Source organism: Stigmatopora argus, chromosome 20 (genome assembly GCF_051989625.1).
Source record: "Stigmatopora argus isolate UIUO_Sarg chromosome 20, RoL_Sarg_1.0, whole genome shotgun sequence".
Lineage (NCBI taxonomy): Eukaryota > Metazoa > Chordata > Actinopteri > Syngnathiformes > Syngnathidae > Stigmatopora > Stigmatopora argus.
The window spans coordinates 2,307,831-2,325,224 of NC_135406.1; the positions used below are offsets into that span (position 1 = coordinate 2,307,831).

The window sequence follows — 17,394 nt, forward strand, 5'->3', positions numbered from 1 at the left end:
ATTATGCATTCTAGGCTGATCGTATGTTAAATTACGTCCAAGGAAATGTGATTGGTTGTCCTTTTGTCTGCTTGGGTGGCCACCGATTGGCTCCAGCACCCCCCGCGACCCTCATGGTTGGGAAAAATGAATGACTAAATGGAAGGTGACGGCATTCCAGGTGACGTGATCATGATATCATTGTTTTATTACTATCATTGTTAAGTTTTCATTGAATTTTTGCACAAAAAAACATGATCTGAAGACCCCGCCCCCTCCCTGACTCCCCAAACCCACCACTACAGTTACACTTTGCTCAAAAACACATTTGAAAAGAAAAAAGGGGCAAGAAAAAAAAAATCAAAGTAAATTACAGCAATGTTGCGACCAAAAATAATAATAATAATAATGCGAGATCAAATCAAATAACCCTGAAAGAGATAATATAACAGCAACAGCCAGAATAATTAATTAATCATTAGAAGACGATACCCAGCACCTTAATACAAAGATCAAGTTGGCGAGAAAAACTGACTGGAACAACTCAAAAACAGGAATTCAAATAAAGGACAGTGTCTCAGCGTCGTCCCAGTGTGTGTGTGTGTGTTTTGATGCTTTGCGGCTCTAAAGCCGCACGTGGCTCTCTCCGTCATCCTGTCGGGAATTTCCACAAAGTCGAAAGGCAGCCGGGATTTGAAAAAAAAACGCACGCCTGGAACCGATCCCGCTTACGAGAAAATAGAACGGCAAATTAAAAAAGTTACGGTTGTCGGCCATCTTGCGTCAGGGGCGAGATAGAGCCAATCGTCTGTCTCTCTGGCGAAAAAAAATGTTTTTAAAAGAGCGGATGAAAAATAACAGTTCAGGTTTGTTTATCTAGTGTGGAAAACAGTATCCAGTATTTTTGGAGGAATATTAATATGCGGGTGAGAATTTGAGTTTATGGCAACGTAGAATTGAGCGCACTATAAAAGTCCGCTAACGCGAGACGCCCCTCCCCTTGTGATTTAGGCCACGCCTTGGGCTTCGAAACGCGGGCTGACCCCGCCTTTTCCAGTGCACGAGTGTGTTAAAAAAAGAAACTCCAAAGAAAAGCCGTAAAACGAGAATACGCATTTTGTTTTGGGGATTACCGTCGACTCGAACTGGCCTGACCTGACAAGAGAAAATGACGGATTCAGGGGGAGGGGGGCTTTAGAGTCGGAGCGGGGGTCTGTCTGAGAAAAGACACCCGGCGGGCTCGCTCGGGAGTCCGCTCCGTCCTTCGGGGGGAAAAAAGTCCCGTCCTCGGGGGGGCCGCGTTCCAAAAAGAAAGGGGGCGAGAGTTGACCATGCAGAAAAAGCGCAATAAATGGCAAGTAAGTAAAGGGCAAAGGCTCACTGGCTGCCAATCACGGCGATGGACGTCCAATGTGCCTGAAGCGGGAGGGCTGCTGGTGACGTAAAGGGGCGGGACGTTCCAACCCTTCCGCTTGAACAGGATTGGACGTCCGTTGCCGTCGATGGCGGCTAGCGAGCGCAAAAAAAACGTGTTCTACCTCTGGCCAAAAGGCAACTTCCCACGCGGACGTCCAATTGGCCGTCGATGCGGGAGATTGGACGTCTGTCGTCGGCGGCGCTAAAAGAGTGGACCCGCCCTCGCCCCCGAGAAGCTCCTCCCCCTTCCTCCTCCTCTTCCTCCTCCATCGAGCTGGGCTCACAGCTTGAGCTCGTTGGCGATCTTGGAGGCAATGTTCTTGAAGGCCATGGACGTGCCCGAGATGCGCTTGAAGCGCACGCCGTTGAGGGAGAGGCGGGGCAGCTTGCAGACCTCCATCTCCCATTGGACAAAGTCGTCGCGCGCCGGGTTGCCCGACATGCACAGCAGCATGTAGCGCTCGCGCAGCTCGTAATCGCAGCTGTTGGAGTCCAGCACCTTGCGGATCTCGCGCATCATCTCCGTGGGCTCCATGGACGACGTGGTCTTCATGGACCAGGTGAAGCGCAGCGAACGGGGCTTGGCCGCCTCCTTCTGGCCGGGCGCGGCGGGAGGCGCGCCGCCTGGTTTGACAGGGGACAACGACAGAGACCCCGTGAGGCGCCGGCTCGTTTTCGCGACCGTGGCGCCCTCGCGTACCCGTGTTCCCGGATCCCGGCGAGGAGTTGTTCTCGTCGTTGTTGGAGGAGGAGGACAGCACGCCGCCGGACGTCTTCTCCGACTTGTCGGCGTGGCCGCTCAGCATGGACCTGGTTTGGAGGGGAGGGGGGGGAACACCACGGTTAGAGAGGACCGAGGTCCGACGCGCGCCGCGGCGTTTGGGAAGGCGGCCATTTTCCCCCTCAATCGCTCGCGCAAGCATGCGGGGTCACCTCCACACCAGCACTCGCTCCCGATTGATTGGTCTGCCCGTTAGCACCTTCACCCGATTAATTCCCACAGCAGCATCTACGGCAGGGGGGTGTCAAACTCAACCCGGGCGGGGGCCACGTAGCAATTTGGGGCCCTCCCATTGGACGACCGTGGCGGCCGTTAACTCAATAAATGGATGGATATTTTTGGTTCGGCGTGAACCCCCGGGCCGCGGGTTTGACACCTGCCTGCCATCTACGTTACGTCTCCACTCTACTGATTCTGATTGGTGCTTTTTTAGGCGGAGGTTGTGCTTTTTTTTAAGGATCTCACCTGCTCCCTTCTTCCCGACCCTCTCCCTCAAACGGGCTCCTCGGGAAAAATCAACACAAGTTTAGTTTTTCCGCCTCGCCTGGCCCCGCCCCCACCCGAGCAAACGGGCCAAACCGAACCCGAGCACATATTCCGTCATTAGGATCGAGGTCACGTCGGTCGGCACAGACGTAGACAACAAGACAATGAAGACAGACGGCAGTGACGCGTTCTGACCGACAGGTGGCATCAGAGTGACACCTCGCGATGCGTTCACTCGTAAGAAAATCGTAAGGAAACTTTTCGGAATGGCAACTTTACTGTGGCGTGCAAGACGGGGGCTTCACCTGACCTTCCAAATCATCGACTCGTGCTAATGCTAATGACATTTGACGCTAGCGGCTCGTGGACGTAGACAGCCTTGTTTACAGTCCGGCGACGCCCCCGTATCGCGGGCCACGGAAGACCCTTGTCGGTTTTTGGAAGCAGCAAGTTCAAACATTTCAAAAAATTATATTCGGACCGCGACCGCCATCCACTCGCGTTGCGCCTGCTGCTCTCCGTTAGCCAGCCAATGAGAGGAGAGGGAAAGAGTAGGAGAGCGAAAACCTCCAGGAAAACAAAATGAAAATTAAATTTTAAAAAAGCCCCATCCCTCCGCCAACTGTCTCCATCTTTGCCACTAACATTTTTTTTTTCCAGTCCGTTCGTTATTTGCGGCGGACGCTAATGTCGGACGAGCTAGAAAAATAGCCAAACAGGGGGGAATGTTATGGTTTTCTTAAGTAGAAACTGATATCAAATTGCAATTGATTATTTTGTGAATTGAAAAATCTGAGATTAGCTGGCCGTCCGCTAGCGATTGGACGCCCGTCGACGGGAGAGAAACGGGGCTTAGGTGTTAATGGGCCGAGCCGTGGTGGAGGTGATGGCGGCGAGCAGGCGAGTGAGCGAGCGAGCGTGGCGGGTGAGGGAGGGGCATTAGTTGGCGTGAAGATCCACCCCCCCAAAAAATAAAAATAAAAAATGAAAACCAAAATAAAAAAAGGTGTCCAAACACAACTGAAAAACCAGTCCAGACGGCTGAGAAAATAATATAAAAAGGGCGCAACCACAGAAAGGTGAAAAAGATAAGGAAGATTGCTACACAAAACACCAAAGGGGGAGAAAAAAATACTCATATGTCAAATAAATATGAAGGAGGGAAAATAACGGACAGCATCAAGGCTTTGGAGTTAACAACGTTGGGGGTGTTGGCCTACCTTCTGGGAAACCTGAACGACAGATTTCTACAAAAAACAAGAGGGAGACACGGAGGTGTCAACGTGGGAAGACATTCCGCCCAAAATGCGTTCCAGATCGAGCTAGCATCGCTGCGTCGCTAAGTCTACAATCAGTTGCCGTAATAAAATTTGGTAAAATTCGAAATGTCAATCCTGACATTTAAGATATTTGAAAGATAACCCATGGACAAATAAATGTACACTTGTTAAAATTGGACGTCTAGCAATGTCAATGGCGGCCAGGGAGTTAAATAACGGCCTTAAAAAGGCTTAAAAGAAGCGCAAATGTACGATTAAAAGTAAAAACTGAAAACTATAAATCAGCAATTTTGTCATATGTTAGGAAATCTGACAAAACGTACTTTAATCAGTGAATACATTTTTGTTGGATACCCATTGGAACCCTAAATATATTGATTTATATTTTGTCCACGTTTTTGTTATTGGTGAAAGATTTTGATGGTTGTTAAATCACCTGATTTTTGGTTTCGTTTTTTTTTTGCCAAGACTTTTATACTTCTATACGTTTTATTTCCATTTGAAGCTAACTCGAACTTTTGCTGGTTTGTTGACATGTTAGCCAAATTGAATTAGCAACGTTAGTAGTTAGCAGGGAATTGCATTCGAGACAGCCATTTTAAAAACAACTCCCGCGAGAGAGAACTAATTTGAACGTTTGGCTCGGGCGGGACCGGCGGCGGACGAGTTCATCTTCGCCGCCCACGCTCGCCGCTAAATTACAGCGGAGAGCCAGCAGGTGGCATGGGAGCCCCCTTTTTGGCGGAGACGACAAGGACGTACGGTAGGTGGTTCCTCGGAGGAAATGAGCACATGAAATGACATGTAACATAAACCTAGTTATTTTCTGCTCAGTCTGAAACCTCAAAGGGCCAAAAAAAGGTTTTGGGGCCGCTATCGCCGCGCTTGGGGGGTCCAATTCAGCTGGGTTTTTTTCTTTCTTTCCGCCACATCTCCTCTCGCGTTTCGCTCACCTGCGTACAAACTTGGACGTGAACTTGCTGAAAATGCCGGTGGCGCCGTGCGTCCGCCGGGCCTGGCTGTTGCCGTGCGAGAGCGACGGCGAGGCGGGCCCGCCGGGGTAGGCCGAGCCCTGCTGGTCCCGGGCCCCCCGCTGCTGTCCCGCGTGGAAGGTGTTGCGGATCACCACCCCGCGGGAGAAATTGGTGCCGCGGTCCGTCGCCGCCGCGCTGCTGATGTTGTGGGCCGACGGCGAGGCGCCGGGCGCCCGCTGAGGTGGGACGCTGCGGGGGGAAAACAGGGTTCAAACAGCTACTTCTACTTTATAAGCCTGGCGGGCCACCAGTCCCAGTTCCACGACAGGCTACAAACTACAGTGGTACCTCGACCTACGATCAGCTCTACCTACGACATGCTCGTGGTACGATGAAAATTTCGATCGAAAAATTCGCCCTGGATACGATCAAAATTTCGAGATGCGACCAAGCCAGGTGGCCATGACATGAGAGGCTGTTTATCATTGTAGCGCACTGTCTTTTTTTGGCCGCATCTCTTTCGTGTATTACAGATATCTACGAGCACTGAACGATTTATTCAGACGAGTTTCCACCAGGAAACGCACAACGCGCATGCGCGGGCAAAAAGAGGGCTTTCTGGGTAATGAAGTATACTCGTGCACACAACACCGATAGCCAATGGCACCCTTTCTCAGAATAAAACGTCATTACCCACAATCAATACGTGGGTAGGCTGTTATTCCTTCTTTAGCCTGTTAGCTCCCGCAATCGCTCATTCAAGACTACTTGTCGTTGGCAAGTGGTCGTGCGTTATCCTATTGTGAGGACATTTTTGTGCATCATTTTAGGAATATTTTGAAGGGAATACAAGAGCAAACAGTCCATCGATAGTGAACGTGAGGGTGGAGGCGTGGCAACCCGGAAAACAAAGGTAACAAAAGACAAAACTAGAATTCAGTTTTGTGTAAAGTTACATTAAACGTATGTTTGAGTGTGTCTGTATATATTAACCCAAGTTCATTTAAATTTGTTTGTTCGGTTATGAGTGCGTTGTCGTGGAAAGTCCCCCCGAAACCCCAACCCACCCCCTCTGTGCGTCTCTCTCTCACGTCGGCGAAATCTGCCTAATTTTAGTTATATTAAACACATTTTATTACTATTAAACCACTAGTTATGTGTTACTTTGTTAATAGATGGCGAATTAGAAGAAATTAAACATTTTTTCCAATCCAATATCCTGTTTTTGGTGTTTTTTCAGAGTGTTGGAACCAATTCATTTGTTTTTACTTCATTTCAATGGGAAACGTTCGCTCGGGTTACGAAAAGCTCGACATACGATCTCAGTCTCGGAACGGATTAAGATCGTATATCGAGGTACCACTGTAAATAGAATTGCGTTCACGCGTCATTGGGCGCCACTTCAAAGCGTATTTCGCCATCATCGGCGCTCCGGATGACGGCTGGCGTAGTCAAAAAATAATAATAAAAAAATAAACCCAGGGGAGATGGTGCTAGATGAGACTTGCCTGGGTCGTGGTGCATGCAGGTCAGAGGGGCATGGATGATTGGAGGAAGACAAGGACTTGTGGTGGCGGGGACGCGAGGACAGGACGGCGGAGGCCGAGGCGGTGGAGGCGCGGGAACCCGGAGTGTTTAGGCTGGGAGGGACACGGTGAGGACAGGACGTGGGCAAACACACGCGGGTGGGCGTGTGTTTGGGACGCTCGGGTAAGTACATGGTTAGAGGCGGGATGGGTTCAATCAAATACACGTGGAATGAAGGGATACATTTCAAAATACATAATAAACAACTGCGGACATTTTTTGTCCACGTTTTCTTGTGGGTTGTTAAATCGGCGAACAGAGGGAATGATGGGGGAAGGGGGCGGGGCAAAGCCATGTGAGGTTGGAACATTAATGAAAAGCAGTAATGGTAAAATGCTAATGTTGAGGGAAAACTAGCAATGGCTTCTAATGGGGATCGAACCCGAATCTCCTTTAGCGCGTACCTGTCTTTGCCGTTCTGGATGCTCTGGCCCAGCGTGGCCCGCTCCGTCAGAGGAGAATTACGACTACGGCCGGTGCCGGTGGACAGGATGCTGTTCTGAAAGCCGGGCGGAAGAAAAAAACATTTTAGTCGGGCGATTGATGAGTAACTTGATCTTTGGACCCCCACGCGGACCAATGGAAAAAAAAAAGGTGACTCACGGTGGAGGGCGTGGCGCTCTTCTTGCGGTCCGACGACACCAGGGGGCTGGCCGAGACCTTGTTGGAGGAGCTTCCCGAGGAACCTTTCCTCCCGGAATCCTCCCCGGCGGCCCGGTTGTCCGCTTGCCCGCCCCTCTTGGAGTAGGAGGAGCCTGGAGAGGACACCAGAGATGGAGCGTTTGGCAACCCGCGGTTCCCACCAGGGTACAACGGTCGATTGGTCGCCGGTCTTTTGGTCGCCCGGAAGGTTATTGATAATTTCCATTTAAATCGTTGCTCAAATTCCCTAAATACAAACTGTGAATTATTATTTAGTCATACTTAATGCACTAGTCATTATTAGGCTAAAGAAAAGCTCCAAATTTCCCGTACTTTGATTGTTTTTTGTTGGAGAACTTGTTAAGACCCTGACTGACGTCGCTTCTTAAAGGGACAGCGCATGTATATACAAACTCGTCTACACTCACGTCGGCTCAGTGAAACTGCTCATGGCCATTGTTGGCTTTTATTCATGCGTAGACCGTGTTGTTTTACCTTGTTTTGTCGCCGGTCTTTTGGTTGTCGGTCTTTTGGTCGCCTGTTGTCGCGGTTCGGGCAAACAAAAGACCGCGACCAAAAGACCGGCGACCAAAAGACCGGCGACCAAAAGACCGGCGACCAAAAGACCGGCGACCAAAAGACCGGCGACCAAAAGACCGGCGACCAAAAGACCGGCGACCAAAAGACCGGCGACCAAAAGACCGGCGACCAAAAGACCGGCGACCAATCGACCACACACGCCCACCAGCGCCCCGCCCGTGTCTCACCCTGCTCGGTAGCCCTGCGGCTTTGAGCCTTCTGGTTGGAGGACACGCTTCGCTGCACCTGAAAGAGACGAGAAGAGCCATGAGGCGGGTTTGGGGGGGGAGGTGGCGTCAACACTCGGGTAGCTAGCTCCACGTTAAGACGTCGCCGTCGTCCGACTGTTAGCTAGCGATAGTTCCCGTTGTACCTTGTGCGGCGGGGAGGGGACATTTATGTTGCTTACGTCGCTGCCGGGCCGCGGTTTGATGCCGCTCTCCTCCAGCTGGTGCGGAAAAGACAGCAGAGTCACGCGGGCGTACGGCGAAGGGAGACGGGTAGAGGTCGTACCTCAGAGTTCCTGTAGTCCAGTAGCAGGTAGGTCGCCATGACGTCGTTGTACTTCTGATTCACCAGAGAGTCCTGGATCTCCTCTTGGGAGAATCCCATCTGGAGCATGACGTCTGCAAAGAGTCGCCCGTGTTATCCTTGTAAAAAAAAAAACGGGGTCCGTCAGGGTCCCACCTGTCCTCCTGGGGTCTTTGTAATCTGGCTGCGGTTCGATGTAGGGCTTCAGTTCCTCCTCCTCGTGTCCTAAGTTCAACCACCTGTCCCTCATGATCTGCTGCTGGGAAGACAAACCCTAACGTCAACCGAGGCGACGAGGATGAGGATGAGAATGAGAATGAGAATGAGGATGAGGATAAGGATAAGGATGGACGGCTTGGCGACTGGCGAACCTCTAGGCTTCCTCTTTTGGAAGGGTTCAGGATGAGGAACTTCTTCAGCAGGTTCTCGCAGTCGGTGGACATGTAGAAGGGAATCCTGTATTTCCCGCGGAGAACACGCTCTCTCAGCTCCTGCGGGAGGCGTGGCTTAGGGTTACGGTTTGGCGGCGGTCAGAGACGACGACTCCCAATTTTCCGGACCGTGTCTTCGCGGTTTGGCGTCCGGGGGACGGTTGGACGTTGAAAAGTCAACGCGGCTAAAAGGCTCAGGAACATCATCGGGGACCCATACCACCCTGGTCACAATCTGTTCCAGCTGCTACCCTCTGGCAGACGTTATAGGTCCCACAAAGTACGGACAAATAGGCTTAAGGACAGTTTTTTTCCCCACATCCATCAGAACTCTAAATTTGCGGTAACACAACATACATTCCCTTCTGAGGTAATACATACCTGTCAACCTCTGCCGATAACTGCCCTTATAAATGATTATGATTCCCCTTACAAACCCCCCAAAAACCTTACAAACACCGTACGACTCGGGGGGGGTGATGCAATGTATCCATAACGGCAGAATGCCAAATTACGAGTCCGTAACTATCACTTATTTAGGTCTTTTGCCGAGTAAACGCACCTTGTGGAGAAGCACTACCAATTTCGTCATACGCAGTTTCTGGGTGTGATGACAAATAGGCTTTTGTTGTTGATGATGACGACAGGGCCTATGTCCGATTATTATTATTATTATGTACAAAAGCAACATGCTTATTTATATTTATCTATTTATGTATGTATGTATTTATTAACTTATTTATGACCTATTTATGTCTAAAATGTCTTTTGCTGTGTCTGTATTCTCGCCCTCTTGCTACTGTGACAGTGAAATTTCCCGAATACGGGATGAATAAAGTTATCTAATCTAATCCTTCGCGGGGGAGGACAATACCGACATCACATTCGGTATGGGGCCGCCCACCCAAAATGCGCCCGTGCGTCATCGCGACGTGGCTCGACGCCCGCTCTGGCTCCGGACGCGAACGCCGCGGGCGTCCCACGCCGAGACCCAGTCGGTACCAACCTTGAGATTCTGCCCGTCGAAAGGCAGCGAGCCGCTGACCAGCGTGTAGAGGATGACGCCCAGGCTCCACACGTCCACCTCCGGCCCGTCGTACTTTTTCCCCTGGAAGAGTTCGGGCGCGGCGTACGGCGGGGAACCGCAAAACGTGTCCAGCTTGTTCCCCAGAGTGAACTCGTTGCTGAAGCCGAAATCGGCGATCTTGATGTTCATGTCGGCGTCCAGGAGCAGGTTCTCCGCCTGCGGACAGGACCAGAGGACGGGATTCAGACGGGGGGAGTCGCCCCACTTTTCTCCAAAGTTTAGTAGCCAAACGAGTCGACCCACTCGACGACGACAGCTCCGGTTGCCGAGCGAGTGGGCCCCGGTTGCCTAGCAACAGGTGCACTGTCCTTTTCACTGCTCTAAATACTCCCTACCTTCTGCGCGCTATGATCTCAAGGCTGGAAGAAGCCTTCCTGGAAACGCCGGAGACCACGGCGTGGAAGCTTTGAGCCCCTCGCCTTCTCACAAAAACGCGCCGGCGCCGTTTAGGCCGTGACCGGACGTTTTGTCGAAAGACGTTTGGTCGACGGACGTTTGGCCGACGGACATTTCGTCGAACGGACGTTTCGTCATCGCCGGGTTCGCTCGCTCTCAAAATTATAATCATGAGAGAGCGAGAGAGAGAGAGAGCGAGAGAGAGAGAGAGAGAGAGAGAGAGAGAGAGAGAGAGAGAGAGAAAGAGAGCGAGAGAGAGCGAGAGAGAGCGAGAGAGAGACAGACAGAGAGAGAGCGAGAGAGCGAGAGAGAGAGAGAGAGAAAGAGAGCGAGAGAGAGAGTGAGAGAGAGTGAGAGAGAGAGCGAGAGAGAGCGAGAGAGAGCGAGAGAGAGAGCGAGAGAGAGCGAGAGAGAGCGAGAGAGAGAGCCATTGAAAGCGATCAACCAGGTAATCTCTCTCTCTCAAAATTATAATCATGAGAGAGAGAGTGAGTTTGTAATTGCATTGACAATGTAAGAGCATTAATATCTGAATATCTAATATCAAAATTATCAATAAATTGCGTATTATTGGCGTGTGTGCACTTGTTTCTCGTCACACGTTACACGTTTTTCAAACTACGGCCCGCGGGCCATATACGGCCCGTTAGGCTTTTTAATCCGGCCCGCCGACGTTGTCCAAATGATAGTAAAAATCAATGACTTCATTCATTTCCCTTACCGCTCATCACTCTCAATTTTAAAGACTGCTTTCTTCCGTTGAATAATATGTTCTTAATGTTGAAAGTAAATGTGAAAATACATTTTCACCTTCAATTGTGTCTTTTTTCTTATATTTCAATCCCCAGGTTTGATTAAAAAAAAGAAAAAAAACAGACCACATTATCCATCAAATCTCACCTTGAGGTCTCTGTGTACGATACACTTTTGATGGCAATACTGCACCGCTGACACAATCTGCAGAGAGAGAATTTCATCAGAAAAAGCCATCCGACAGGTTTTTCGCTGCGGTCACACCTGTCGGAATTTGGCACGGGCTTCCTTCTCCTTCATCCTGCCGTGAGCCACCAGGTAATCGAAAACCTCGCCTGGCAGATAAGCGCAATGAGGGTTCCGTTCCGCCGCCGGAGGCGAATATCAGCCGGTCTTACCGCCGCTGGCGTACTCCATCACCAAGTACAGAGTCTTCTCGGTCTCGATCACCTCAAAGAGTTTCACTGAAGGGGGAGGAGGAGTCATGAGACGGACGTCGAGGGGAACCCGGCGGTTTGTCCACTCACCTATGTTGGGGTGGTTCAACATCTTCATGATCCTCACCTCCCGGAAGAGCTAGCAAAAAAAACAGAAACAGCGTGGAAAACCGTTTTGGATTAAAAACAGGATTTTCCCAACCACGTACCGTCGGAAAGATTATTTCAAAAAAAAAAAAAAACGGGCAGTTTGTCCCGAAACTGCTAGCCTGTGCTAGCACGCTGTTAGCCGAGTTCATCCGCATGTCAATAAAACTCTTTTGAGCCATCCCTCCCACTTCAAATGGATTGGACACATAGCCAACGACGCCTGCAAACTAGCCGTTAGCTTGTATGTGTGTGTTTTTCCTTGAAATTGACTTTTTTTTTCCATCTTCGTCACAGAGCCACTATCCTGCGCTAGCGCGCTGTTAGCCGAGTTCATCCGCATGTCAATAAAACTCTTTTGAGCCATCCCTCCCACTTCAAATGGATTGGACACATTGCCAATGATGCCTGCAGCTTAGCCGTTAGCTTGTATGTGTGTGTTTAATTCCTTTAAATTGACTTTTTTTCCCAACTTCGTCACGGAGCCGCTATCCTGCGCTAGCGCTCTGTTAGCCCAGTTTATCCACATGCCAATAAAACTCTTTTGAGCCATCCCTCCCACTTCAAATGGATTGGACACATAGCCAACGACGCCTGCAAACTAGCCGTTAGCTTGTATGTGTGTGTTTTTCCTTGAAATTGACTTTTTTTTTCCATCTTCGTCACAGAGCCACTATCCTGCGCTAGCGCGCTGTTAGCCGAGTTCATCCGCATGTCAATAAAACTCTTTTGAGCCATCCCTCCCACTTCAAATGGATTGGACACATTGCCAATGATGCCTGCAGCTTAGCCGTTAGCTTGTATGTGTGTGTTTAATTCCTTTAAATTGACTTTTTTTCCCAACTTCGTCACGGAGCCGCTATCCTGCGCTAGCGCTCTGTTAGCCCAGTTTATCCACATGCCAATAAAACTCTTTTGAGCCATCCCTCCCACTTCAAATGGATTGGACACATTGCCAACGACGCCTGCAGCTTAGCCGTTAGCTTGTATGTGTGTTTTTTCCCCTTTAAATTGACTTTTTTTTCCCCAACTTCGGCACGGAGCCGCTATCCTGCGCTAGCGCGCTGTTAGCCAAGTTCATCCGCATGTCAACAAAACTGATGACCGCTACTAGTAGAAGTCCAATCTATTTGAAGTGGGAGGCTTGGCACCTTGACTGTTTGCTGCCATCCCTCCCACTCTAAATAGATTGGACACATTGCCAACGACGCCTGCAGCTTAGCCGTTAGCTTGTATGTGTGTTTTTTCCTTTAAAAAAAAAATTCCACCTTTACCGACCACACCCTTATCCGACCTATCTTCCCTCTTCTTATCTTTCAGTTATTAAACGCACGCGCGGTAAATGATGACTTTTTGTGTTTGTTCCGCTTGGGTCGTTCCACCCTAAATCCTTTTTTTCCGCTATATTCTTTAAATACGCCGATCTTTTTGCACGAATGAGAGGGTGAACTCGGTGGCAGTTATGCGGCTGGTGCGTTTCTATTTGTTCGCGCACGCCGACAAACCCCACCCTATCCACCATCAAAGGAAGTAATTGCAGCTTATTTCCTGTAATTAAAATGCGCTGAAAACGGCAGCGTTTCAGAAGAGCAAAAAGGAAGAGTCGGACTGAAAAGAAGGGAGCAAAGGTCAACGGGACATTTGCTGTTGTTTTTTTCCTTTGTGAGTGGGTGAGCGAGTGAGTTGGACCCACCTTCTGCAAACTGGAGGAGTTGAGCTGGGTCTTATCTATGATTTTCACAGCCACCTGGCAGGGAAGACGAAAAATAAATAATAAAGAGTAAGTTGCTGGGAGGGAGAGGAAAGCGGCCAGTTGGCGAGAGAGGCTTTTTATTTCGAGAACACGTCATGGCGGCAGGCGGCGTTTGCATAACGGGGGTCGAGGGTCATCGGCGTGCTATGAAAAGAGAGAGGGGGTGACGAAAGCGAGACTAAAATAGAAGGGGGAGTGGGTTGACTTGGGCAGGAGGGGGGGGTTAGTCCGGGACGCAAGACAAATAAGGGTCTTCTTTCTGGCTTTTCTTCAATAAATGCCTTTGTTTTTCATGTGTATTACATGCGTAGTAGCACGGAGTGTTTTCGGGGTGTCGTACATTGACAGGGCCCGCCCACGTGCCTCCCGACCAATGAGCTGGCTCGTCCGGGCCAGAGAGGCACGACGACGGCGGGGTCAAACAGAGTGGAGCTAAAAATGCTCCCAATTCTCTATTTTCAGCCTCGGAACCGGCGTCCAATCCGTTTGGAGCTTCGGCCGGGCTCCCGCTTCGAAACGGATTGGACGCCGGGGCCGTCTCCGAGCGGACGGAAGGGGCGTCTACCTCTTTCCCGGTGAGGATGTGGCGAGCCAGTTTGACTTTGGCGAAGTTGCCCTTGCCGATGGTCTTCAGAAGACGATAGTTGCCGATGTGCGGCTGCTCGTCGGTGGCGGTGGAGTTCCGACATCGCGCCATGCTGAGGCGGGCCGACGACTTGGACTCCTGAGGGATGACAACACAAGGTCTGGTCGGGTGAACGGGGAAAAACTTTGGCGTGACAACGCGCCCACCTTGTTTCATTCGGATCCGTCCGCGGATAACGGCAGAATAGCTCAAAGGCTGCCACGCCGATTTCGATTTGGTTTCCTTAGCGGCGCGACGGCTAGCGACGGCGTACCCGATCCGGGAAAGGGTGACTCTAGCGGCGCCGGGGTGACGACGCGCGCAAGTCTGCACACATCCCGTACGCACAAAGGCGCGCAAGCACCGACAAGCGCGCGGCGAGCGGCGCTAGCTCGTCAAAAGTATCGATACGGAAAAGCGGTATTGGTGGGAGGTGCGTCCTGGCCAGAGGAAGAATACGTTTTATTTTGACGGTGCTAGACGTTGGCAATAAGGGATGCGGACACCGGCGGTGAACTTTAGCACGCGGGTGTTACGCTCGGTGTCAGTTTGGTGCGAGTAAAGTAGCGCCAGTTGTGAAGAAATCCCGATGGAGTAAATCGGGGGGGTTCAAACGCAAGCCAGTTTTTTATTGGCTCGCAGTAAATGATAAAAAAATATCATCGAACGTTAATTCCAGTTTTCGCAAAAGGGACACTGGAAAAGTATCATTGGACACCCACCGGGATACACGAACCCGATGCGGCTATTTTGGCCGACCAATCCAAAAAATGACAACGAATCGCCATGACTTTGTTTCCATGGCGACGGACGAGGCCCAAACGGCAGGGAAGTCTGGGATAAAGGCAGGTGAACGGCGTGCCGCCACACCTACTACGACACCCGACCGGAAAGGCTTGTTTCGCCGTCGTCGCCGTAGCGACGGCGTCACCTGTTCGCGCGGCGATTGACGGCGCCGCCGTCGCGGTTCAATTAAAGTGTCATTCCGGGCGAGAGAAACGCAAAGCGTGCCTGAAAGAGCGCTACCGTGCGAACGTGGATGTGTAGACGCGCGTCTCTGTTGCTAAGCCCCCCGTCGCCGACGTTTATTTTCTGCCTAGCAACCGGGCGGATTCGACGTTGCCGATGACTCATTTCGCGGCAGAGCCGCAAAAAAAGCGTAGCGGAGAGGTTTCGTGGGCCTTCCGAACCCGGGTGGACGTCCGAGCCATTCGGAGCGGGGGGGACGGCGACCGATCGAAAAGGATCGGACGTCCGCCGGCGACCGAATGGATCGGACGGCGTGAAACGACCCCGCGTTTTCCTCGAGCTAAATTCCCCGTCAAAACGAATCGGGGCCCCGTCAATGAACGGGTTTAGAGGCGTGGCCGTGATAAAGACACGGTGGCCACGCCCCCTCTACACCTCCAACAGTAAAGGGTGACGTCAAGGGAAGACTCGTATTTCGTGCTCCGTCGGTCTCGGAGGGACACGGTAAAACAGGAAATACTGTACTTCCTCACACGCGCGCAGCAAATAGTCAACGGCTGAGCTCATTTGAACTCGACAACTGTTTTGCTAGCCAAAACAGCAGCCGGGACGGGAGGCCCGGCGCCGGAAATGTCAAAAGTCCAGGTCCAAAAATCACCAGGGCCGTCTTATTTTGATATAAAAGACTTTGGGGAAGGTCCTGAAAAATAACAACTTATCAAATGTGGAAAGCATTTCCAACACGGGAATTTTCTTCACAAAATTCGCCAATTATTTTTGGACATTCGGGATCACAACAAAACACGTCTTCAGAATGTCCAACTATTGTTTTGTTGTCACAATATAACGCGGGTTAAGGTAAGTCTAGTCCGCTCAACACGGGTTAAAAATATCTGCATTTGTGGAGTCCACTTTTAGGGTTTACGTTACATCACACACACAAAAACAGCTCGTGTCCTTGGTGTATTCTGAGACTTGACGCCTTACTATACATGGCTTATTTACAAGATGGTCGCTCGCGTTACAATAATACAATATTGGTATAGAATAGAGCAAAACTAGGAGCAGAAATCTAGATATAAAGCTATATTAAAAGGGCAGAAAAATTTGCCTTTTTGTCAGCCTTAAAGTAAAATAAAATATATATCTTACACATCCAGACTGGCTCCGCTGGATTGGACGTCTATGGCTGTCAGTGTCAGAAGATGCGTTCAAGGGAGCTAGTTTTTTTTTACTTGAATTGTATTTTGGCAGACAATAATAGGCAAATCTTACCTGGCCGGAGGAATTTTCAATGACTTGCACCAATGGGGTCCTTGTTGACATTTTGGATGGTCGTCCTTTGCAACAAGAAGAAAAAAAGGCTGCCCGAAAGTCGGACTTTTCACTGGTTTTTGGACATTCAAGCTGGGCCTAAGAGCCCAAGTGCTCGGAACACGGCCCGTGAAGCAACAAGTTGGATCCCCACATCGGCGGCTAGCATTTAGCTAGCGTCAGTCGTGCGTCTCATGTCGGTCGACGATTTGGAAGAATCTCTCTCGTCACTCGGTAGAATCGGGCTCGATCGGAACCGCTCGGCGGCGTCGGTAGCGACGAAGGAATCCAAAATTGGCGAGCGGGGGTGCATAAACAAGACAAGGTTCAACTCGGTGACGCGACGACAAACGTCCGCTGTGTGTTAGCTTCCGAGTCATTTATCGGCGCTTCTTGTTGCTTTTTTTTGGGCCCTTCTGGAGTTCGGCTTCCTTCCCGAGGAGTTTGGGGGAAAAAGGAGCAAAAGAGCCCCGGAAAAAGAAAAAAAAAGTCTTGAGGCCAAAAGTTATTCCCGGCGAGGAGGTCTCGCTCCCGACCTTGCCAACTCACAGCGAGGGTTCGTCCCCGGCAAGCTATCCGGGTTGGGGAATGGAGAGGAATAAAGTCGGCAGAGAGCCTAACATGGCCAGAATGGCGACGATTTCAGCCGATATTTCCTTTCCTTCGTTTGCTTTTTTAGCCCATGGAGCTAGCCCGACTTTCCCTTCAAGGCGGAGCTAACTGGGCTAGTTCGCTAGCCGCTAGCGCTCCAGCGGAGGAGGAGGGGAAGGAGGAGGAGGAGAGGAGGAGGAGGCTGGTGCCACCGAAAGTCCAAAATCCACGAACCTGGCGTCTTTCGCTTTTACGGGGATAATAAGGTCGTCCACCAGGAGCGCACTGCACTGCGGCGCGGCCGATAAACAGCCGATGACGACGTTCCTTCCACCGATTAGCCTGCAAGTTCGGAATCAAGCGGTCCCGTCCATGACGGCAGCAGACGGTGTCCTCCTGGGTTCGAGCACGGGGGGAGGAAAAGGGAGGGTCGTCAGGCTGCGTCCGAATGCGGTTCAAGCGCGGCGGACAGCCCTCCTCGTACCGGAACAAGCTCGAGGCAACATGGCTGCTTGCTTGCACCACCAACACCGCCGGAGAGGGAGGGAGGAGGAGGAGGAGGAGTGGGAGGCAGGAAGGGGGAGACATTCAGCATCATCTGAAACTATCGCTGAAATTTGACATCCACATGATTGC

At 50.8% G+C, this 17,394-nt stretch overlaps 1 protein-coding gene across 14 annotated transcripts; it reads right to left on the reverse strand.

Annotated features, from left to right (window-relative positions):
* Positions 1-155: 155 nt before the first annotated feature.
* Positions 156-17,342, reverse strand: LOC144065480 (serine/threonine-protein kinase MARK2-like). Of its 14 annotated transcripts, none has more exons than XM_077588342.1 (21): positions 16,129-17,340; positions 13,825-13,983; positions 13,200-13,253; positions 11,450-11,498; positions 11,321-11,386; positions 11,187-11,257; positions 11,070-11,126; positions 9,693-9,929; positions 8,627-8,746; positions 8,412-8,529; positions 8,238-8,350; positions 8,098-8,172; positions 7,913-7,970; positions 7,107-7,258; positions 6,908-7,002; positions 6,425-6,556; positions 4,896-5,165; positions 3,883-3,909; positions 2,642-2,680; positions 2,096-2,205; positions 156-2,019 (listed from the first exon to the last, which is right to left on the reverse strand). In XM_077588342.1, exons 1-21 carry the CDS (start codon positions 16,177-16,179, stop codon positions 1,676-1,678), a joined length of 2,397 nt encoding a protein of 798 aa, XP_077444468.1. In that variant the 5' UTR covers positions 16,180-17,340; the 3' UTR covers positions 156-1,675. The 14 variants fall into 14 exon arrangements, 13 of the variants coding, with proteins under 13 accessions (XP_077444468.1, XP_077444469.1, XP_077444474.1 ...); XM_077588343.1 differs by having other exon boundaries at positions 157-2,019; positions 2,642-2,677; XM_077588346.1 differs by having other exon boundaries at positions 159-2,019; positions 2,642-2,677; positions 8,412-8,514; positions 16,129-17,338.
* Between the last annotated feature and the right edge of the window lie 52 nt (positions 17,343-17,394).